The sequence below is a fragment of the Tachyglossus aculeatus genome, chromosome 17, assembly GCF_015852505.1.
Source record: "Tachyglossus aculeatus isolate mTacAcu1 chromosome 17, mTacAcu1.pri, whole genome shotgun sequence".
In the NCBI taxonomy this organism is placed as follows: domain Eukaryota; kingdom Metazoa; phylum Chordata; class Mammalia; order Monotremata; family Tachyglossidae; genus Tachyglossus; species Tachyglossus aculeatus.
This window is the reverse complement of record NC_052082.1, coordinates 36195642-36211717: the sequence shown is the minus strand read 5'-3', so window position 1 is coordinate 36211717 and position 16076 is coordinate 36195642. Positions and strand designations below refer to the sequence as shown.

The window sequence follows — 16076 nt, the reverse complement described above, 5'->3', positions numbered from 1 at the left end:
AGCAGACACAATCCTTGCCCTCAAAGAGCTTACTGTGGATAGATACTAACATTAAAATAAATTACGGGTAGGGGAAGCCCAGAGTTTGTCAGTGCTTAGGGCGTAAAGATTCAAATTCATAGGTGACAGAGTAGTGGAGATAAATGGAATTGGGTGACGAGAAACTCGTCAGGGAAGGCCTCTTGGAGATGTGATTTTGGGAGGATTTGGAAGGTGTGAAGAGTAAGGGATCTGCTGGGGGAAGGATTGCAGGATACAAGCAAGAAGTCTGTGGAGAAAGATGGGAGTGACTCTTAGAAAGCAGTTTGGTATTAGAGGACTGAAGCATTCAGGCTCGACTGTGGTGAGAGAAAAGATAAATAGTGAGGAGAGAGTTTGTTGGATGTTTCAAAGTACAAAGTCAAGAGTTTCTGCTTGACACGAGAGAGGGATGGGAAACCACTGGAGTGGGAAGACCTGTGCAAAATGACAGTTTCAAAAATGATCTGAGTAGCCGAGTGAAGTGTAAACTGCAGAGAGGAAAAGCCAGAGGCGGACCGGTCGGAGAGGAGGCTGATGCAGTACGACCTGTCTGCTGTGCGCGTGGCTCAGTGGAAAGACCCCGGGCTTGGGAGTTAGAGGTCACGGGTTCTAATCCCAGTTCTGCCACTCGAGAGCTGGGTGACTTTGGGCAAGTCGCTTCACTTCTCTGGGCCTCAGTTCCCTCACCCGGAAAATGGGGATTAAAACCGTGAGCCCCATGTGGGCCAACCTGATCACCTTGTATCTTCTAGACTGTGAGCCCGCTGTTGGGTAGGGACCGTCTCTATATGCTGCCAAGTTGTACTTCCCTAGCGCTTAGTAGAGTGGTCTGTACACAGTAAGCGCTCACTATATACGACTGAATGAATAAGACTATTGGAATTTGGAAGGGAAGGATTCTGGAAATGTTGGGAAGATAGGACCGACAGGATTTGGGGACTGAATAAGTGGTTGAAGGAGAAAGACTAATCTCTCAGCTTTGGCTTGTGAGACAGGGAGAATGGTGGCACCGTCAATAGTAGTGGGAAAGTCGAGGGAGGAGAGGGTTTTGCGGGGAAGACGAAGAGTTCAGTTTTAGACATGTAGAGTTGGAAGTGTCAGGGGAAGCAATGTGGCCTAGTGGAAAGAACAGGAGCCTGACGGTCAAAAGACCTGTGTTCTAATTCCGGCACCGCGGGAAGCGGGAAAGGCAGCGTCTCCTATTTGGGGAAGCAGAGACAATTTTAGATTTCCTGGGGGGCAAATCCTAACTTATCACTCACCTTCGAGCAGGAAGGTTGACCCCGGCAGCCAGGGTGGATGTACAGGTCAAAAGACAGATGACTCCTGTGGAATACGCTTCCTCTAATTGTCTCCTTTCATCGTTAGTAAGGCCGCTGTGGTGATACGCGATTCCAAATGGAATGGTTCGCTTCAGGACGGGACAAATGCTGCCACCATTGACGGCCCTTAAGTTTTTAATGACATCAGCTTTTTCTTTTTCCCTGTGCTTTATGTACTCCCTGGAGGAGAAAAAGAAGAATTTGTGAGAAGTGTAGACTCCCTGATTAGTCCCTGCTCCACCTAACAATTTACGATATTTTAGGGGAAGACAGGCGGACGATTCGATTCAATCGATCAATTGTATTTACCGAGCACTTACTGCATGCAGAGCATTGTATTTAACGCTCGGGAGAGTACAAAATTAAGTTGGAGACAGGTGAACGATTCAACTCAATCGATCAACTGTATTTACCAAGCACTTAATGCGCACAGAGAGCACTGTACTTAACGCACAGGAGAGTACAAAATAAAGGAGACAGGTTAACGATTCAATTCAATCGATCAATTGTATTTACCGAGCACTTACTGCGTGCAGAGCACTGTATTTAACGCACGGGAGAGTACAAAATAAAGTTGGAGACAGGTGAACGATTCAATTCAATTGATCAATTGCATTTACCGAGCACTTACTGCGTGCAGAGCACTGTACTTAAAGCACGGGAGAGTACAAAATAAAGTTGGAGACAGGTGAACGATTCAATTCAATCGATCAATTGCATTTACCGAGCACTTACTGCGTGCAGAGCACTGTACTTAACGCACGGGAGAGTACAAAATAAAGTCGGAGACAGGTGAATGATTTAATTCAATCGATCAATTGTATTTACTGAGCAGTTACTGCGTGCAGAGCACTGTACTTAACGCATAGGAGAGTACAAAATAAAGTTGGAGACAGGTGAACGATTCAATTCAATCGATCAATTGTATTTTCCGAGCACTTACTGCGTGCAGAGCACTGCATTTAATGCACGGGAGAGTGCAAAATAAAGTTGGAGACAGGTGAACGATTCAATTCAATCGATCAATTGTATTTACTGAGCACTTGCAGCGTGCAGAGCTCTGTATTTAACGCACGGGAGAGTACAAAATAAAGTTGGAGACAGGTGAACGATTCAATTGATCAACTGTATTTACTGAGCACTTACTGCACGCAGAGCACTGTTTTAACGCACGGGAGAGTACAAAATAAAGTTGGAGACAGGTGAACGATTCAATTCAATCGATCAATTGTATTTACTGAGTACTTACTGCGCGCAGAGCACTGTTTTAACACACGGGAGAGTACAAAATAAAGCTGGAGACATGTTCCCTGCCAAAAAAGAGCTTACAGTCAAGAAGGGGAGACAGACATTAATTTAAATAAATAAATTAGGGGTATGTATACTTAAGTGCTGTGGGACTGAGTGTGGGGTGAATAAAGTGATGTGTATATAGTTATAATTCTATTTATTCTGATAGTATCGACACCTGTCTACTTGTTTTGTTGTCTGTCTCCCCCTTTTCTAGACCGTGAGCCCGCTGTTGGGTAGGGACCGTCTCTATATGTGGCCGATTTGTACTTCCCAAGCGCTTAGTACAGTGCTCTGCACTCGGTAAGCGCTCAATAAATACTACTGACTGAATAAAGGGCACCAATCAAAATACAAGAGCAACACAGAAGGGAGAAAGAGATGGGGAAATTAGAGTTTAGTCAGGAAAGGCCTCTTGTAGATGTGCTTTTAATAAAAATTTCCCTTTTTGGGAGATTAAGTGCTTCCTTGAATAAACTCAGGCCCAGGTAAAATGTCCTAATGCGGACTTCCTAGTGGGGACGTCATTCGTTCGTTCATTTAATGAGAAGAACAGAAAAAGTATCGTTTTCCAGTCAAACCGATGATCCTATTCTGTCTCTAAAAGTGGTAATAGTGTGGTGTTGGCCCCCAGGTCAGCCCTCCTAGATGAGATAATAATGACGGTATTTGTTAAGCGCGTACTATGTGCCGAGCGCTGTTCTAAGCGCTGGATGAATCATCAGCTAGTCCTAACCATTCCCTCCTTCATTCAATCGCATTTATTGAGCGCTTACTGTGTGCAGAGCACTGTACTAAGCGCTTGGGAAGTAGAAGTTGGCAACATATAGAGATGGTCCCTACCCAACAACGGGCTCCCAGTCTAGAAGACTATAGCTCTATATTCCCTCCATTCATTCAATCATATTTATTGAGCGCTTACTGTGTGCAGAGCACTGTATTAAGCACTTGGGAAGTACAAGTTGGCAACATATAGAGATCAATCAATCGTATTTATTGAGCGCTTACTGTGTGCGGAGCACTGTACTAAGCGCTTGGGAAGTAGAAGTTGGCAACATATAGAGACGGTCCCTACCCAACAACGGGCCCCCAGTCTAGAAGGCTATAGCTCTATATTCCCTCTACTCATTCATCCAATCGTATTTACTGAGCGCTTACTGTGTGCAGAGCACTGTACTAAGCGCTTGGGAAGTACAATAGCTCTAACTCTCCTGTGCTATTATGGGCCTCCTGCCCAGGAATTTTTCCCAGCTCTTTTGGAACGTACTGATAGCTTTACTCCACGTTGCTCAAAGAGTCTGTTTTGTATCTACCATACTTAGGTGAACAATCCCGTGCCCATCCTTCCCTCACCTTTCTTGATTTAATAGAGTTAATTTGTGTCTCCTCTCACCCTTTGTCTTACAGGCTGATGATAGCTAACCCTTTCAGTACATTCAATCATTATTTATTGAGCGCTTACTGTGTGCAGAGCACTGTACTAAGCGCTTGGGAAGTACAAGTTGGCAACATCTAGAGACGGTCCCTACCCAACAGTGGGCTCACGGTCTAGAAGGGGGAGACAGAGAACAAAACAAGACATATTAACAAAAAATAAATAGAATATGTACAAGTAAAATAAATAGAGTAATAAAGCCGTACAAACATATATACAGGTGCTGTAGGGAAGAGAAGGAAGTAAGATGGGGGGATGGAAAGGAGGAGGAGGAGGAGAGGAAGGAAGGGGCTCAGTCTGGGAAGGCCTCCACCAGGTTCCTTGATCCTTTTTCCCCAGGTCCCTGAGCAGTGAAAGCACTCCCTGAATATCGCCGATTGTTTTTCTTCTTCTTTTTATTATTAGGATGTCACTTGAAGGCCAGAAAGCATCACGATGGGCTATTCCTTTAGGGAATAGGTTCTGAGCAATTGCTTTCTAAAGCGGTAAGCCGTCAGTAGAACTGCTGCTTCTTCTTCTATTATTATTAGGATGTCAGTTAAAGGACAGAAAGCATCACGATGGGCTGTTCTTTTAGGGATAGCTGCCCACCCCCAAATAATAATAATAATAATAATAATAATAATAATAATAATAATAATAATGACATTTATTAAGCGCTTACTATGTGCAAAGCACTGTTCTAAGCACTGGGGAGGTTACAAGGTGATCAGATTGTCCCATGGGGGCTCACAATCTTAATCCCCATTTTACAGATGAGGTAAATGAGGCACAGAGAAATTAAGTGACTTGCCCAAAGTCACACAGCTGACATTTGGTGGAGCTGGGATTTGAACCCATGACCTCTGACTCCAAAGCCCGGGCTCTTTCCACTGAGCCATGTCCATCCCCAAAGATTCTGAGCAATTACTTTCTAAAGCGGTAAGCCATCAGTAGAACTGCTTCTTCTTCTTCTTTTTATTATTATTAGGATGTCACTTAAAGGCCAGAACGCATCACGATGGGCTGTTCTTTTAGGGATAGCTGCCCATCCCCAAAGGCTCTGAGCAATTACTTTCTAAAGCGGTAAGCCGTCAGTAGAACTGCTTCTTCTTCTTCTTTTTATTATTAGGATGTCACTTGAAGGCCAGAAAGCATCACGATGGGCTGTTCTTTTAGGGATAGCTGCCCATCCCCAAATAAAAAAAAAATAATAATAATAATGACATTTATTAAGCGCTTACTTTGTGCAAAGCACTGTTCTAAGCGCTGGGGAGGTTACATGGTGATCAGGTTGTCCCACAGGGGGCTCACAATCTTAATCCCCAAGTTAAGTGACTTGCCCAAAGTCACACAGCTGACATTTGGTGGAGCTGTGATTTGAACCCATGACCTCTGACTCCAAAGCCCGGGATCTTTCCACTGAGCCACGTCCATCCCCAATGATTCTGAGCAATTACTTTCTAAAGCGGTAAGCAGTCAGTAGAACTGCTGCTGCTTCTTCTTTTTATTATTATTAGGATGTCACTTAAAGGCCAGAAAGCATCACGATGGGCTGTTCCTTTAGGGATAGCTGCCCTTCCCCAAAGGCTCTGAGCAATTACTTTCTAAAGTGGTTGGCAGTTGGTAGAACTTCCCAAGCGCTTAGTACAGTGCTCTGCACACAGTAAGCGCTCAATAAATACGATTGATTGATTGATCTATTCTACTTATTTTATTTTGTTAATATGTTTGGTTTCGTTCTCTGTCTCCCCCTTCTAGACTGTGAGCCCACTGTTGGGTAGGGACTGTCTCTATATGTTGCCAACTTGTACTTCCCAATCGCTCAGTACAGTGCTCTGCGCACAGTAAGCGCTCAATAAATACCATCGATTGATTGATAGAACGCTTTTCTCTCCGGCATCTTTTTGCCAATCTTACCGCTGTCGAAAGCAGTGAATTCCTGCCTGAATGGCACGGGACTGGACGAGCCCAAATGGCAGGAGGCCAGAAGAAGGCACCAACTTTATTTTCACAGCAGCTAGGGGAACCCAGGTCCCTAGTCACCGCCACGGGGCTGAGTTGAGGAATTGTACTTCCCAAGCGCTTAGTACAGTGCTCTGCACCCAGTAAGCGCTCAATAAATATAATTGAATGAATGAATGAGAAGGGGCCCCCCAGGATATCAGCTGTAGCCGTGAGATAAGACACCTTCTCCATGGGAGTGGGAGGAAACGGGCCCCGTCGTCCCCTGGACCGAAGGTCTAGTTAGACCTCGGGTTGGAGGAGAACTTGGATCATGGACTTTCTGGTCACCGGGCTGGGAACTGGAACAGAAGGTGACATTTAATTCCTGTTAATCAGATCAGAGCAGGAACTTGGGGATGGAGACTGTGAGCCCCACGGGGGACAACCTGCCGACCTCGTTTCTCCTCCCGGGGGTCAAAATGTGCTCCCGTGCAAGATTAAAGAAGCTCAGCTTTTCTGACGGAAGGAAAGAAACTGAAGAGCCCGGAAAACACCCACGACCCCGTCAGGAGGTGGCCCACGCCTGGTAGCTCAAAAAGGTAAAAGTCACCCCCAGGGTTTCTGCCAACACAGAGGGCAGAGACCCTAACTGTTCCAAGGCTCATCTGACAAGAATAACCCAAGCTGACATGGGACTCACCTTTGGGGAAAGGCCCTTTTAACAAGGTGTCCCTTCAGCGGCAAAATTTCGGGGCACCAAAGCGTTCAGATTTGACCCTTGCTTCGGAAACACTCACGGGTCTGTGTGCTTTCCAACACATTTAATTCCTATTGATCAGATCAGAGCAGGAACTTGGGGATGGCGACTGTGAGCCCCACGGGGGACAACCCGCCGACCTCGTATCTATTCCAGTGCTTAGAACGGTGCTCGGCACGCGGTAAGCGCTTAACAAATACCATCATCAGAGCCCTCGCGTGCCTGCTGTGTGACGTTGGACCGATAACTTAACTTGTCTGTGCGGGAGTGCTTCCTATGTTGCTTGGAACTTGCCACCCTCAAGTCTGATTAACTGATTCACCGGTCAATCCCTTCTCACTGTGCCTCATCTCACCTATCTGGCCGCTGGCCTTTGGCCAGGATGCCCCTCCCTCTTCCAAATCCCCCAGACAATACATATTCTATTTATTCTAGTCTATTTATTTTGTTAATGATGCGCACAGAGCTATAACTCTATTTGTTCTGACAGTTTTGACTCGTCTACAGGTTGGGTTCTGTTGTCCGTCTCCCCCTTCTAGACTGCGATCCCGATGTCGGGTAGGGCCCGTCTCTATCCGTTGCCGACGTGGACTTCCCAAGCGCTCAGTTGGGTGCTCTGCACACAGTCAGCGCTCAATAAATACCATCGAATGAATGAAACAAGAAGCCAAAGCAGTGGCCTGGGAATAATGACTCACCAATGACCGAGGAACGCGGTGGAGAATGAGACATTCTGAACGCTACAACACCTTGTAACCTCCCCAGCGCTTAGAACAGTGCTTTGCACATAGTAAGTGCTTAATAAATGCCATCATCATTATTATTACAACAGGGATAACACCACCAGGAGCAAAAGCCTCCTTCACTGATACCAACTGCAGAAACTTAAAACAGTTTGGGTAATATTTTCCACCGTAAAACTGAGAAAATAGTGATGAAATCTAGATCACAAAACCGAATTTTACATTTCCCGTACACACCTGCATGGCTCCGATAAAATAATGCTAAAATTCTGATGATGAGCACATTACTGAGGTTTTTCTCGTACCGCCGGTCTCACGGATTACTTTAAAAGGCCACGGGAAATGATCAGGTAGAGAATACATTTACCAGAAAATAGATTTTATTTCTAAGTCTGGTAAGACTCCTCAGTCTCATGAGGTGGTAAAAGGCTCCTATCTAATCACTAATAAAATAGAAAATAATTTTTTCAAGATTAACCATACTTGCTTAAGAACTTGCATATCATTTCTGCTACGTTTTCACAGTTCTTTTTAGTAGGGCAGAAAATCAGGCAGGAATGATTGGGAATAACTTCCGTGGCCAATGCCACCACATGATCAGGATCCATCTTTTGCTGATTTGCAGAATACTACAAAACAGAAATCACACACAATATAAACAGCTACCAGAGACTCAATGCCATCGTTCATTCATTCAATCGTATTTATTGAGCGCTTACTGCGTGCAGAGCACTGTACTAAGCGCTTGGGAAGTCCAAGTTGGCGACATATAGAGACGGTCCCCACCTAACAACGGGCTCACAGCCTAGAAGGCCTTTCATTGATCATTAATGTGACTTGAAGGCTATATAAATATTTTAAATTCTGAAAGTCTTTTCCTTTGAACTGAAATTGAACACGGACAAGCCCAACAGCTTTTAGGTTCAAATTTCATTTGGCATGGAATATACTTTACGAGTACGCACACACAAAAAAATACTCTTCAATGAACTGAGTCACTTCTGTAGTGAATAGCAGCGGCAAACAAAACCTCTGACAAAGTTGCATCCCAGCGGAAAACTGAGAATCTAATGTGGAGAACACACCTGGCTCCGCCTTTGAGCTAAAGTTTCCTATGGAAACAGAGGCAGGAAGGTAAAAGAGAAAAACTGTGCCAAAACACAACACAACAAGGGACGGCCTTTTTGTGCCCATTGTGGCTGGGACTATGAATTCTGAACTGGCCCTTTCAGCCACCCAAATGCTCACAGGAAAATTTCACTAGAGTTGTATATCTTCTTAAAAAACTACAGATATATAGATATATATATATATATATATATTTACCCATATATATACATGCATGAATGGCGGTAGGGAGGGAGGTAAGTGAAGCCCATCCTACTGCCCAAGAAAGAGGAAATCATCAATACAACAAAATATGGCCTACATATTCCCACAGCTGTTTAACAGAAAATCCTGGATTCTTTAATGTTCAGGCAGAGTCAATTAGGATCTAGGATTTAGGAGTCGCATCATTTAGAAATCTGAAGACTAGTATTCCCCGAATTCCATGTTTCATTTTCCGTATTTTTTTTTTTACATTCTTCTTGAATCAATGTTTTCCTTGGCAAATCTTCACTTAGTTACCTTCATTTTCTATAGAAAATGTGGAACATGTTTTGCTTGGTTAATAATAATAATGATGGTATTTGTTAAGCGCTTACTATGTGCCAAGCACTGTTCTGTTTTGTTGTCTGTCTCCCCCTTCTAGACTGGGAGCCCATTGTTGGGTAGGGACTGTCTCTATCTGTTGCCGACTTGTCCTTCCCAGGCGCTTAGTACAGTGCTCTGCACTCAGTAAGCGCTCAATAAATACGATCGAATGAATGAATACAGACTTAAAATATGTTACATTTAAAAAATGTAATCTTCACAGAGTCACCAACATTACCTTGTATCCTAGTAGGCGGGAAAAAGTGAAGCCCGCCTCGGCCTTGTTGTCAACTTCATAGATTGTATCGTTTATCTTTATATACTCTTTTAATTCTACCTGTAATTTAAAAAAAAAGCAGATAATACTGAACAAGCGAGGTCACTATCTTGTCATTAGCCAGAGTTTTCAATTATGATAAACCAGTTGAGAAATATCACACCGAAGCAAGGACCTTCTCTCTAAAACATGCTTCCACTTTTTTTTTACTTCAAAATGCTTTCAACAGAAAGTATCGTTTATCTTAATATATTCTTTTAATTCTACCTGTAATTTTTTAAAAAAGCAGATAATAATGAACAAGCGAGGTCATTATCCTGTCATTAGCCAGAGTTTTCAATTATGATAAACCAGTTGAGAAATATCACACTGATGCAAGGACCTTCTCTCTAAAATGTGCTTCCACTTTTTTTTAACTTCAAAATACTTTCAACAGAAAGTATCGTTTATCTTAACATATTCTTTTAATTCTACCTGTAAGTTTTTTAAAAAGCAGATACTACTGAACAAGCGAGGTCACTATCCTGTCATTAGCCAGAGTTTTCAATTATGATAAACCAGTTGAGAAATATCACACCGAAGCAAGGACCTTCTCTCTAAAATGTGCTTCCACTTTTTTTTAACTTCAAAATACTTTCAACAGAAAGTATCCTTTATCTTAATATATTCTTTTAATTCTACCTGTAATTAAAAAAAAGCAGATAATACTGAACAAGCGAGGTCACTATCTTGTCAATAGCCAGAGTTTTCGATTATGATAAACCAGTTGAGAAATATCACACCGAAGCAAGGACCTTCTCTCTAAAATAACTTCAAAATGCTTTCAACAGAAAGTATCACTTATCTTAATATATTCTTTTAATTCTACCTGTCATTTTTTTAAAAAAGCAGATAACACTGAACAAGCAAGGTCACTATCTTGTCATTAGCCAGAGTTTTCAATTATGATAAACCAGTTGAGAAATATCACACCGAAGCAAGGACCTTCTCTCTAAAACGGACTTCCACTTTTTTTTAACTTCAAAATACTTTCAACAGAAAGTATCCTTTATCTTAATATATTCTTTTAATTCTACCTGTAATTTTTTTTTAAAAAGATAATACTGAACAAGCGAGGTCACTATCTTGTCAATAGCCAGAGTTTTCAATTATGATAAACTAGTTGAGAAATATCACACCTAAGCAAGGACCTTCTCTCTAAAATAACTTCAAAATACTTTCAACAGAAAGTATTGTTTATCTTAATATATTCTTTCAATTCTACCTGTATTTTTTTTAAAAAGCAGATAATACTGAACAAGCGAGGTCACTAGCTTGTCATTATCCAGAGTTTTCAATTATGATAAACCAGTTGAGAAATTATCACACCGAAGCAAGGACCTTCTCTCTAAAACGTGCTTCCACTTTTTTTTTAACTTCAAAATACTTTCAACAGAAAGTATCATTTATCTTAATATATTCTTTTAATTCTACCAGTAATTTTTTTAAAAAAGCAGATAATACCGAACAAGTGAGGTCACTATCCTGTCATTAGCCAGAGTTTTCAATTATGATAAACCAGTTGAGAAATATCACACCGAAGCAAGGACCTTCTCTCTAAAATAACTTCAAAATACTTTCAACAGAAAGTATTGTTTATCTTAATATATTCTTTCAATTCTACCTGTATTATTTTTAAAAAGCAGATAATACTGAACAAGCGAGGTCACTAGCTTGTCATTAGCCAGAGTTTTCAATTATGATAAACCAGTTGAGAAATTATCACACCGAAGCAAGGACCTTCTCTCTAAAACGTGCTTCCACTTTTTTTTTAACTTCAAAATACTTTCAACAGAAAGTATCATTTATCTTAATATATTCTTTTAATTCTACCAGTAATTTTTTTAAAAAAGCAGATAATACCGAACAAGTGAGGTCACTATCCTGTCATTAGCCAGAGTTTTCAATTATGATAAACCAGTTGAGAAATATCACACCGAAGCAAGGACCTTCTCTCTAAAATAACTTCAAAATACTTTCAACAGAAAGTATTGTTTATCTTAATATATTCTTTCAATTCTACCTGTATTATTTTTAAAAAGCAGATAATACTGAACAAGCGAGGTCACTAGCTTGTCATTAGCCAGAGTTTTCAATTATGATAAACCAGTTGAGAAATATCACACCGAAGCAAGGACCGTCTCTCTAAAACGTGCTTCCACTTTTTTTAACTTCAAAATACTTTCAACAGAAAGTATCGTTTATCTTAATATATTCTTTTAATTCTACCTGTAATTTTTTTAAAAAGCAGACAATACTGAACAAGCGAGGTCACTATCTTGTCATTAGCCAAAGTTTTCAATTATGATAAAGCAGTTGAGAATTACCACACCGAAGCAAGGACCTTCTCTCTAAAACATGCTTCCACTTTTTTTTAACTTCAAAATACTATCAACAGAAAGTATCGTTTATCTTCCTATATTATTTTAATTCTACCTGTAATTTTTTTAAAAAAGCAGATAATACTGAACAAGCGAGGTCACTATCCTGTCATTAGCCAGAGTTTTCAATTATGATAAACTAGTTGAGAAATATCACACCGAAGCAAGGACTTTCTCTCTAAAATGTGCTCCCACTTATTTTTGACTTCAAAATACTTTCAGCAGAAAGTATGTTGCCAACCTGTACTTCCCAAGCGCTTAGTACAGTGCTCTGCACACAGTAAGCGCTCAATAAATACGATTGATTGATCGATTAATATATTCTTTTAATTCTACCTGTAATTTTTTAAAAAGCACTGTTCTACGCGCTGGGCTTGCTCCCTTCATTCATCCTCCCTCCCAGCCCCACGGCACATATGTATATACTTGCCGCTTATTTATTTATTCATTTATTTATATTAATGTCTGTCTCCAGCTTTAGACTGTGAGCTCGTTGTGGGCCGGGAATGTGTCTGTCATTGTACTGCGCTCTTCCAAGCATTTAGTACGGTGCTTTGCGCACAGTAAGCACTATAAATACGATTGAATGAGACCCACAAATTCCCTGTCCATGAGAAATACAATCTCTATCAATCTGGGGAGACAGTCGTGGACAATAGTAATTATGGTATATGTTAAGTGCTTACTGTGTAAGCACTCAATAAATACGATTGCATGGATATTTACTATATTATTTTATTAATTATGTGTCTATAGCGATAATTCTATCTATTCAAGTGGAGAAGCAGCGTGGCTCAGTGGAAAGAGCCCCTTTGGAGTCAGTGGTCATGGGTTCAAATCCCGGCTCCGCCAATTGGCAGCTGTGTGACTTTGGGCAAGTCACTTCACTTCTCCGGGCCTCAGTTCCCTCATCTGGAAAATGAGGATTGACTGTGAGCCCCCCGTGGGACAACCTGATCACCTTGTAACCTCCCCAGCACTCAGAACAGTGCTTTGCACATAGTAAGCGCTTAATAAATGCCATCAATATTATTATTATTATTCACTTCTCTGTGCCTCGGTTACCTCATCTGTTAGATGGGGATGGAGACTGTGAGCCCCCCGTGGGACGACCTGATCACCGTGTAACCTCCCCAGCGCTTGGAACAGTGCTTTGCACATAGTAAGCACTTAATAAAATGCCGTCATTATTATGGATTCTACCACGGACAAGGGATTTCTCCAACTGCCTCAATTTTGGGAGGTCCTTAAGTCTCTCAACTTCTCGGGTTTGTGCAGTAAAATGATCCCAGCGCTTAGAACAGTGCTTTGCAAGTAGTAAGTGCTTAATAACTACCATTATTATTATTATTATTATCCCTTCCAGTGGACCAAAGGGAACTCCGTGGTCTGAAAACCAGTGGTTTGGGCCTCATCAGTGAGAAGTAAATAATGTTAACACTGATGTAAAAGAGCAACTAAAGAAATGGGTTCCTGTTTTCAAAAAGATGAAACAGGACTTCTCAAAAGTTATTTTGGTACTGTTTCTTCTTGCTTATTTAGCTGAATAAAAATAATAATAATAATAATGGTGGTATTTAAGCACTTACCGTGTGCCAGGCACTGTGCTAAGCACTGGGGTAGATACAAGCAAATAGGGTTTAACACAGTCCCTGTCCCACATGAGGCTCACAGTCTTAATCTTGGTTTTACCGATGAGGTAACCGAGGCACAGAGACGCCAAGTCGCTTGCCCAAGGTCACACAGCAGACAGATGGCGGAGCCAGGATTAGAACCCAGGACCTTTGGATTCCCAGGCCCACACTCCGTCCTCTACCCCCCTAGGCTATGATCGTTCTTTAAATTCAAGATCAGTTTACTTTTATGAGTTTTGTGGCTGAAACACCTGATATTTACCTTCCCCTCAGCAAGCACCTATCTGTAATTTATTTTCATGTCTGGCTGTACTTTATTTTCATGTCTGGCTGTAATTTATTTTCATGTCTGTGGGCAGGGAGTGTTTATCAACTCTGTTGTACTGTACTCTCCCAAGTATAGCTATAATTCTATTTATTCTGACGGTTTTGACGCCTGTCTCCGTGTTTTGTTTTGTTGTCTGTCTCCCCCTTCTAGACTGGGAGCCCGTTGTTGGGTAGGGACCGTCTCTAGATGTTGCAGACTTGTACTTCCCAAGCGCTTAGTACAGTGCTCTGCACACAGTAAGCGCTCAATAAATACGGCTGAATGAATGAATGACACCTGTCTACTTGTTTTGTTATCTGTCTCCCCTTTCTAGACTGTGAGCCCGTTGTTGGGTAGGGACTGTCAATGTTGCCGATTTGTACTTCCCAAGCGCTTAGTACAGTGCTCTGCACACAGTAAGCGCTCAATAAATACGACTGAATGAATGGACAACCTGATCACTTTGCAACCTCCCCAGCGCTTAGAACAGTGCTTGGCACATAGTAAGCGCTTAATAAATGCCATTATTATTCTAATCTGGGCTCTGCAACTTGTCAGCTGTGGGACCTTGGGCAAGTTACTGCACTCCTCTGTGCCTCAGTTGCCTCATCCATAAAAGGGGGAATTCAATCCTACTCCCTCCTGCTTAAACTGTGAGTCTCACGTGGGACAGGGACTGTGTCCAACTGATTCACTTTTATTCAGCGCTTAGGGCAGTGCTTAATAAATGCCATCATTATTACATAACCCGCGCTTGGAACAGTATTTGGCTCGTAAGTACCATAATTATTGGAGAATGGCGGGAAGAGCAACAGCAGCAAATATATAAATGGGAATTTATTTAGATAAATTCTAAATAGATAAATAAATTTATTTATTTATAAATAAATATAAATGGGCAAATATATAAATGGGAATTTATTTAGATAAATAAATATAGATTTATTTAGATATAAATATATCTAAATGGGAAGTTTGGGGGTGGTGGTCCTGTTGCCCCCATACTTACTCCCCCAGCTTTTAAGGACCGGCTAAAAATAAAACGACTAAAAAAATAAAAATATAAAATAAAATAAAATAAAAAATAAAAATAAATAAAAATAAAAAATAAAATAAAACGATTCCCGCTCCGTTATCAGGCCCCGTGCCGCAGGCATCGCTGAGGAAGCCATCAGCCCACAACCTACTTCTAATGATCCTGGATTTTAGCCAGATTTTCCCATTCACCTTTACGCAGAGGGAATCTGAGGGCAAAGAAAGGCGAGGGGTCGTCCGCAGGGCGACGGTTTTAAACCACAGCGAGGGCCTCCTCTCCCACGGCTATAGCGCCGGGAGCACAACCGCAGAAGCGCTTAGCGCAGTGCTCGGCACCCAGTAAGCGCTCAATAGATACGACTGAACGAACGAATGAAAAGACAAGGGGATCCCTGGTTAAAGCCGCACGACGCGGCGCGCGGTTTACGAACGTACTGGTCTGAAGTCACTGCTGTAAAACTCGGCTTGCAGGAACCGCTGAAGGTCTCCAACGTTGTTTAACGTCGCGCTCATCCCGATGATTTGGGTGGCTTCTGGAAAACAAAATGTTTGCAGAAAAAAACCAAGATATCGCGCTATCCTGCCAGAAAATTGCACGGCGACAGGGGGACTGATGCGGGGAAAAAGAAAATCTTGGCTGGAAAAATAGCAAAACTACAAGCAGTCACACTGCCTCGTATAACAGATGCGATGCTTCCCAAGCGCTTAGTACAGTGCTCTGCACACAGTAAGCGCTCAATAAATATGATTGAATGATCAAAAACACGTCCGTGTCCGCTAGATTCGTCGACAATCGTTCTGACCTCAAAACAGATTTCTCCGCGACAAATTACAGAAAGAGATACAACCGTTTACTGTGAACTTGACGAAATCTTTGAAATGTGCAGTCAGAAAAGAAACGACACGCTGACTTGGAGAGCACCGATCCCTTCCTTATTTGCCAATTATTTGCCAATTATTGCCAATTTGCCACATTTGCCAATGTGTTGCCAATTTGTACTTCCCAAGCGCTTAGTACAGTGCTCTGCACATAGTAAGCACTCAATAAATACGATTGATTGATTGACTGATTGATTATTTTCTTTCTTAAAATAAAACGGCCACTTTGGGCTCCAGTTACTCACTGCTGGTATAGAGGATCTTTGCCAGGGTCATTTCCAGCAGGGCCCCACGGCTTCCTTCCCCAATCATGTGCAACTTGTGGAGGAAAAGAC

General features: G+C 41.9%; 1 protein-coding gene across 4 annotated transcripts in view; it reads right to left on the bottom strand.

The window, feature by feature from the left end:
* The window catches only part of HELQ (helicase, POLQ like), a 79664-nt gene that overhangs the window by 45489 nt on the left and 18099 nt on the right, over positions 1-16076 (bottom strand). For 3 of the 4 annotated variants that reach the window (XM_038759318.1, XM_038759320.1, XM_038759321.1), the window contains 5 exons: positions 15987-16059; positions 15298-15395; positions 9428-9526; positions 7978-8123; positions 1284-1523 (listed from right to left, as the gene is read on the bottom strand). In XM_038759318.1, coding sequence (XP_038615246.1) covers positions 1284-1523; positions 7978-8123; positions 9428-9526; positions 15298-15395; positions 15987-16059 — 656 coding nt within the window. The remainder of the gene's footprint in view (positions 1-1283; positions 1524-7977; positions 8124-9427; positions 9527-15297; positions 15396-15986; positions 16060-16076) is intronic. The other variant, XM_038759319.1, reaches the window with a different exon arrangement.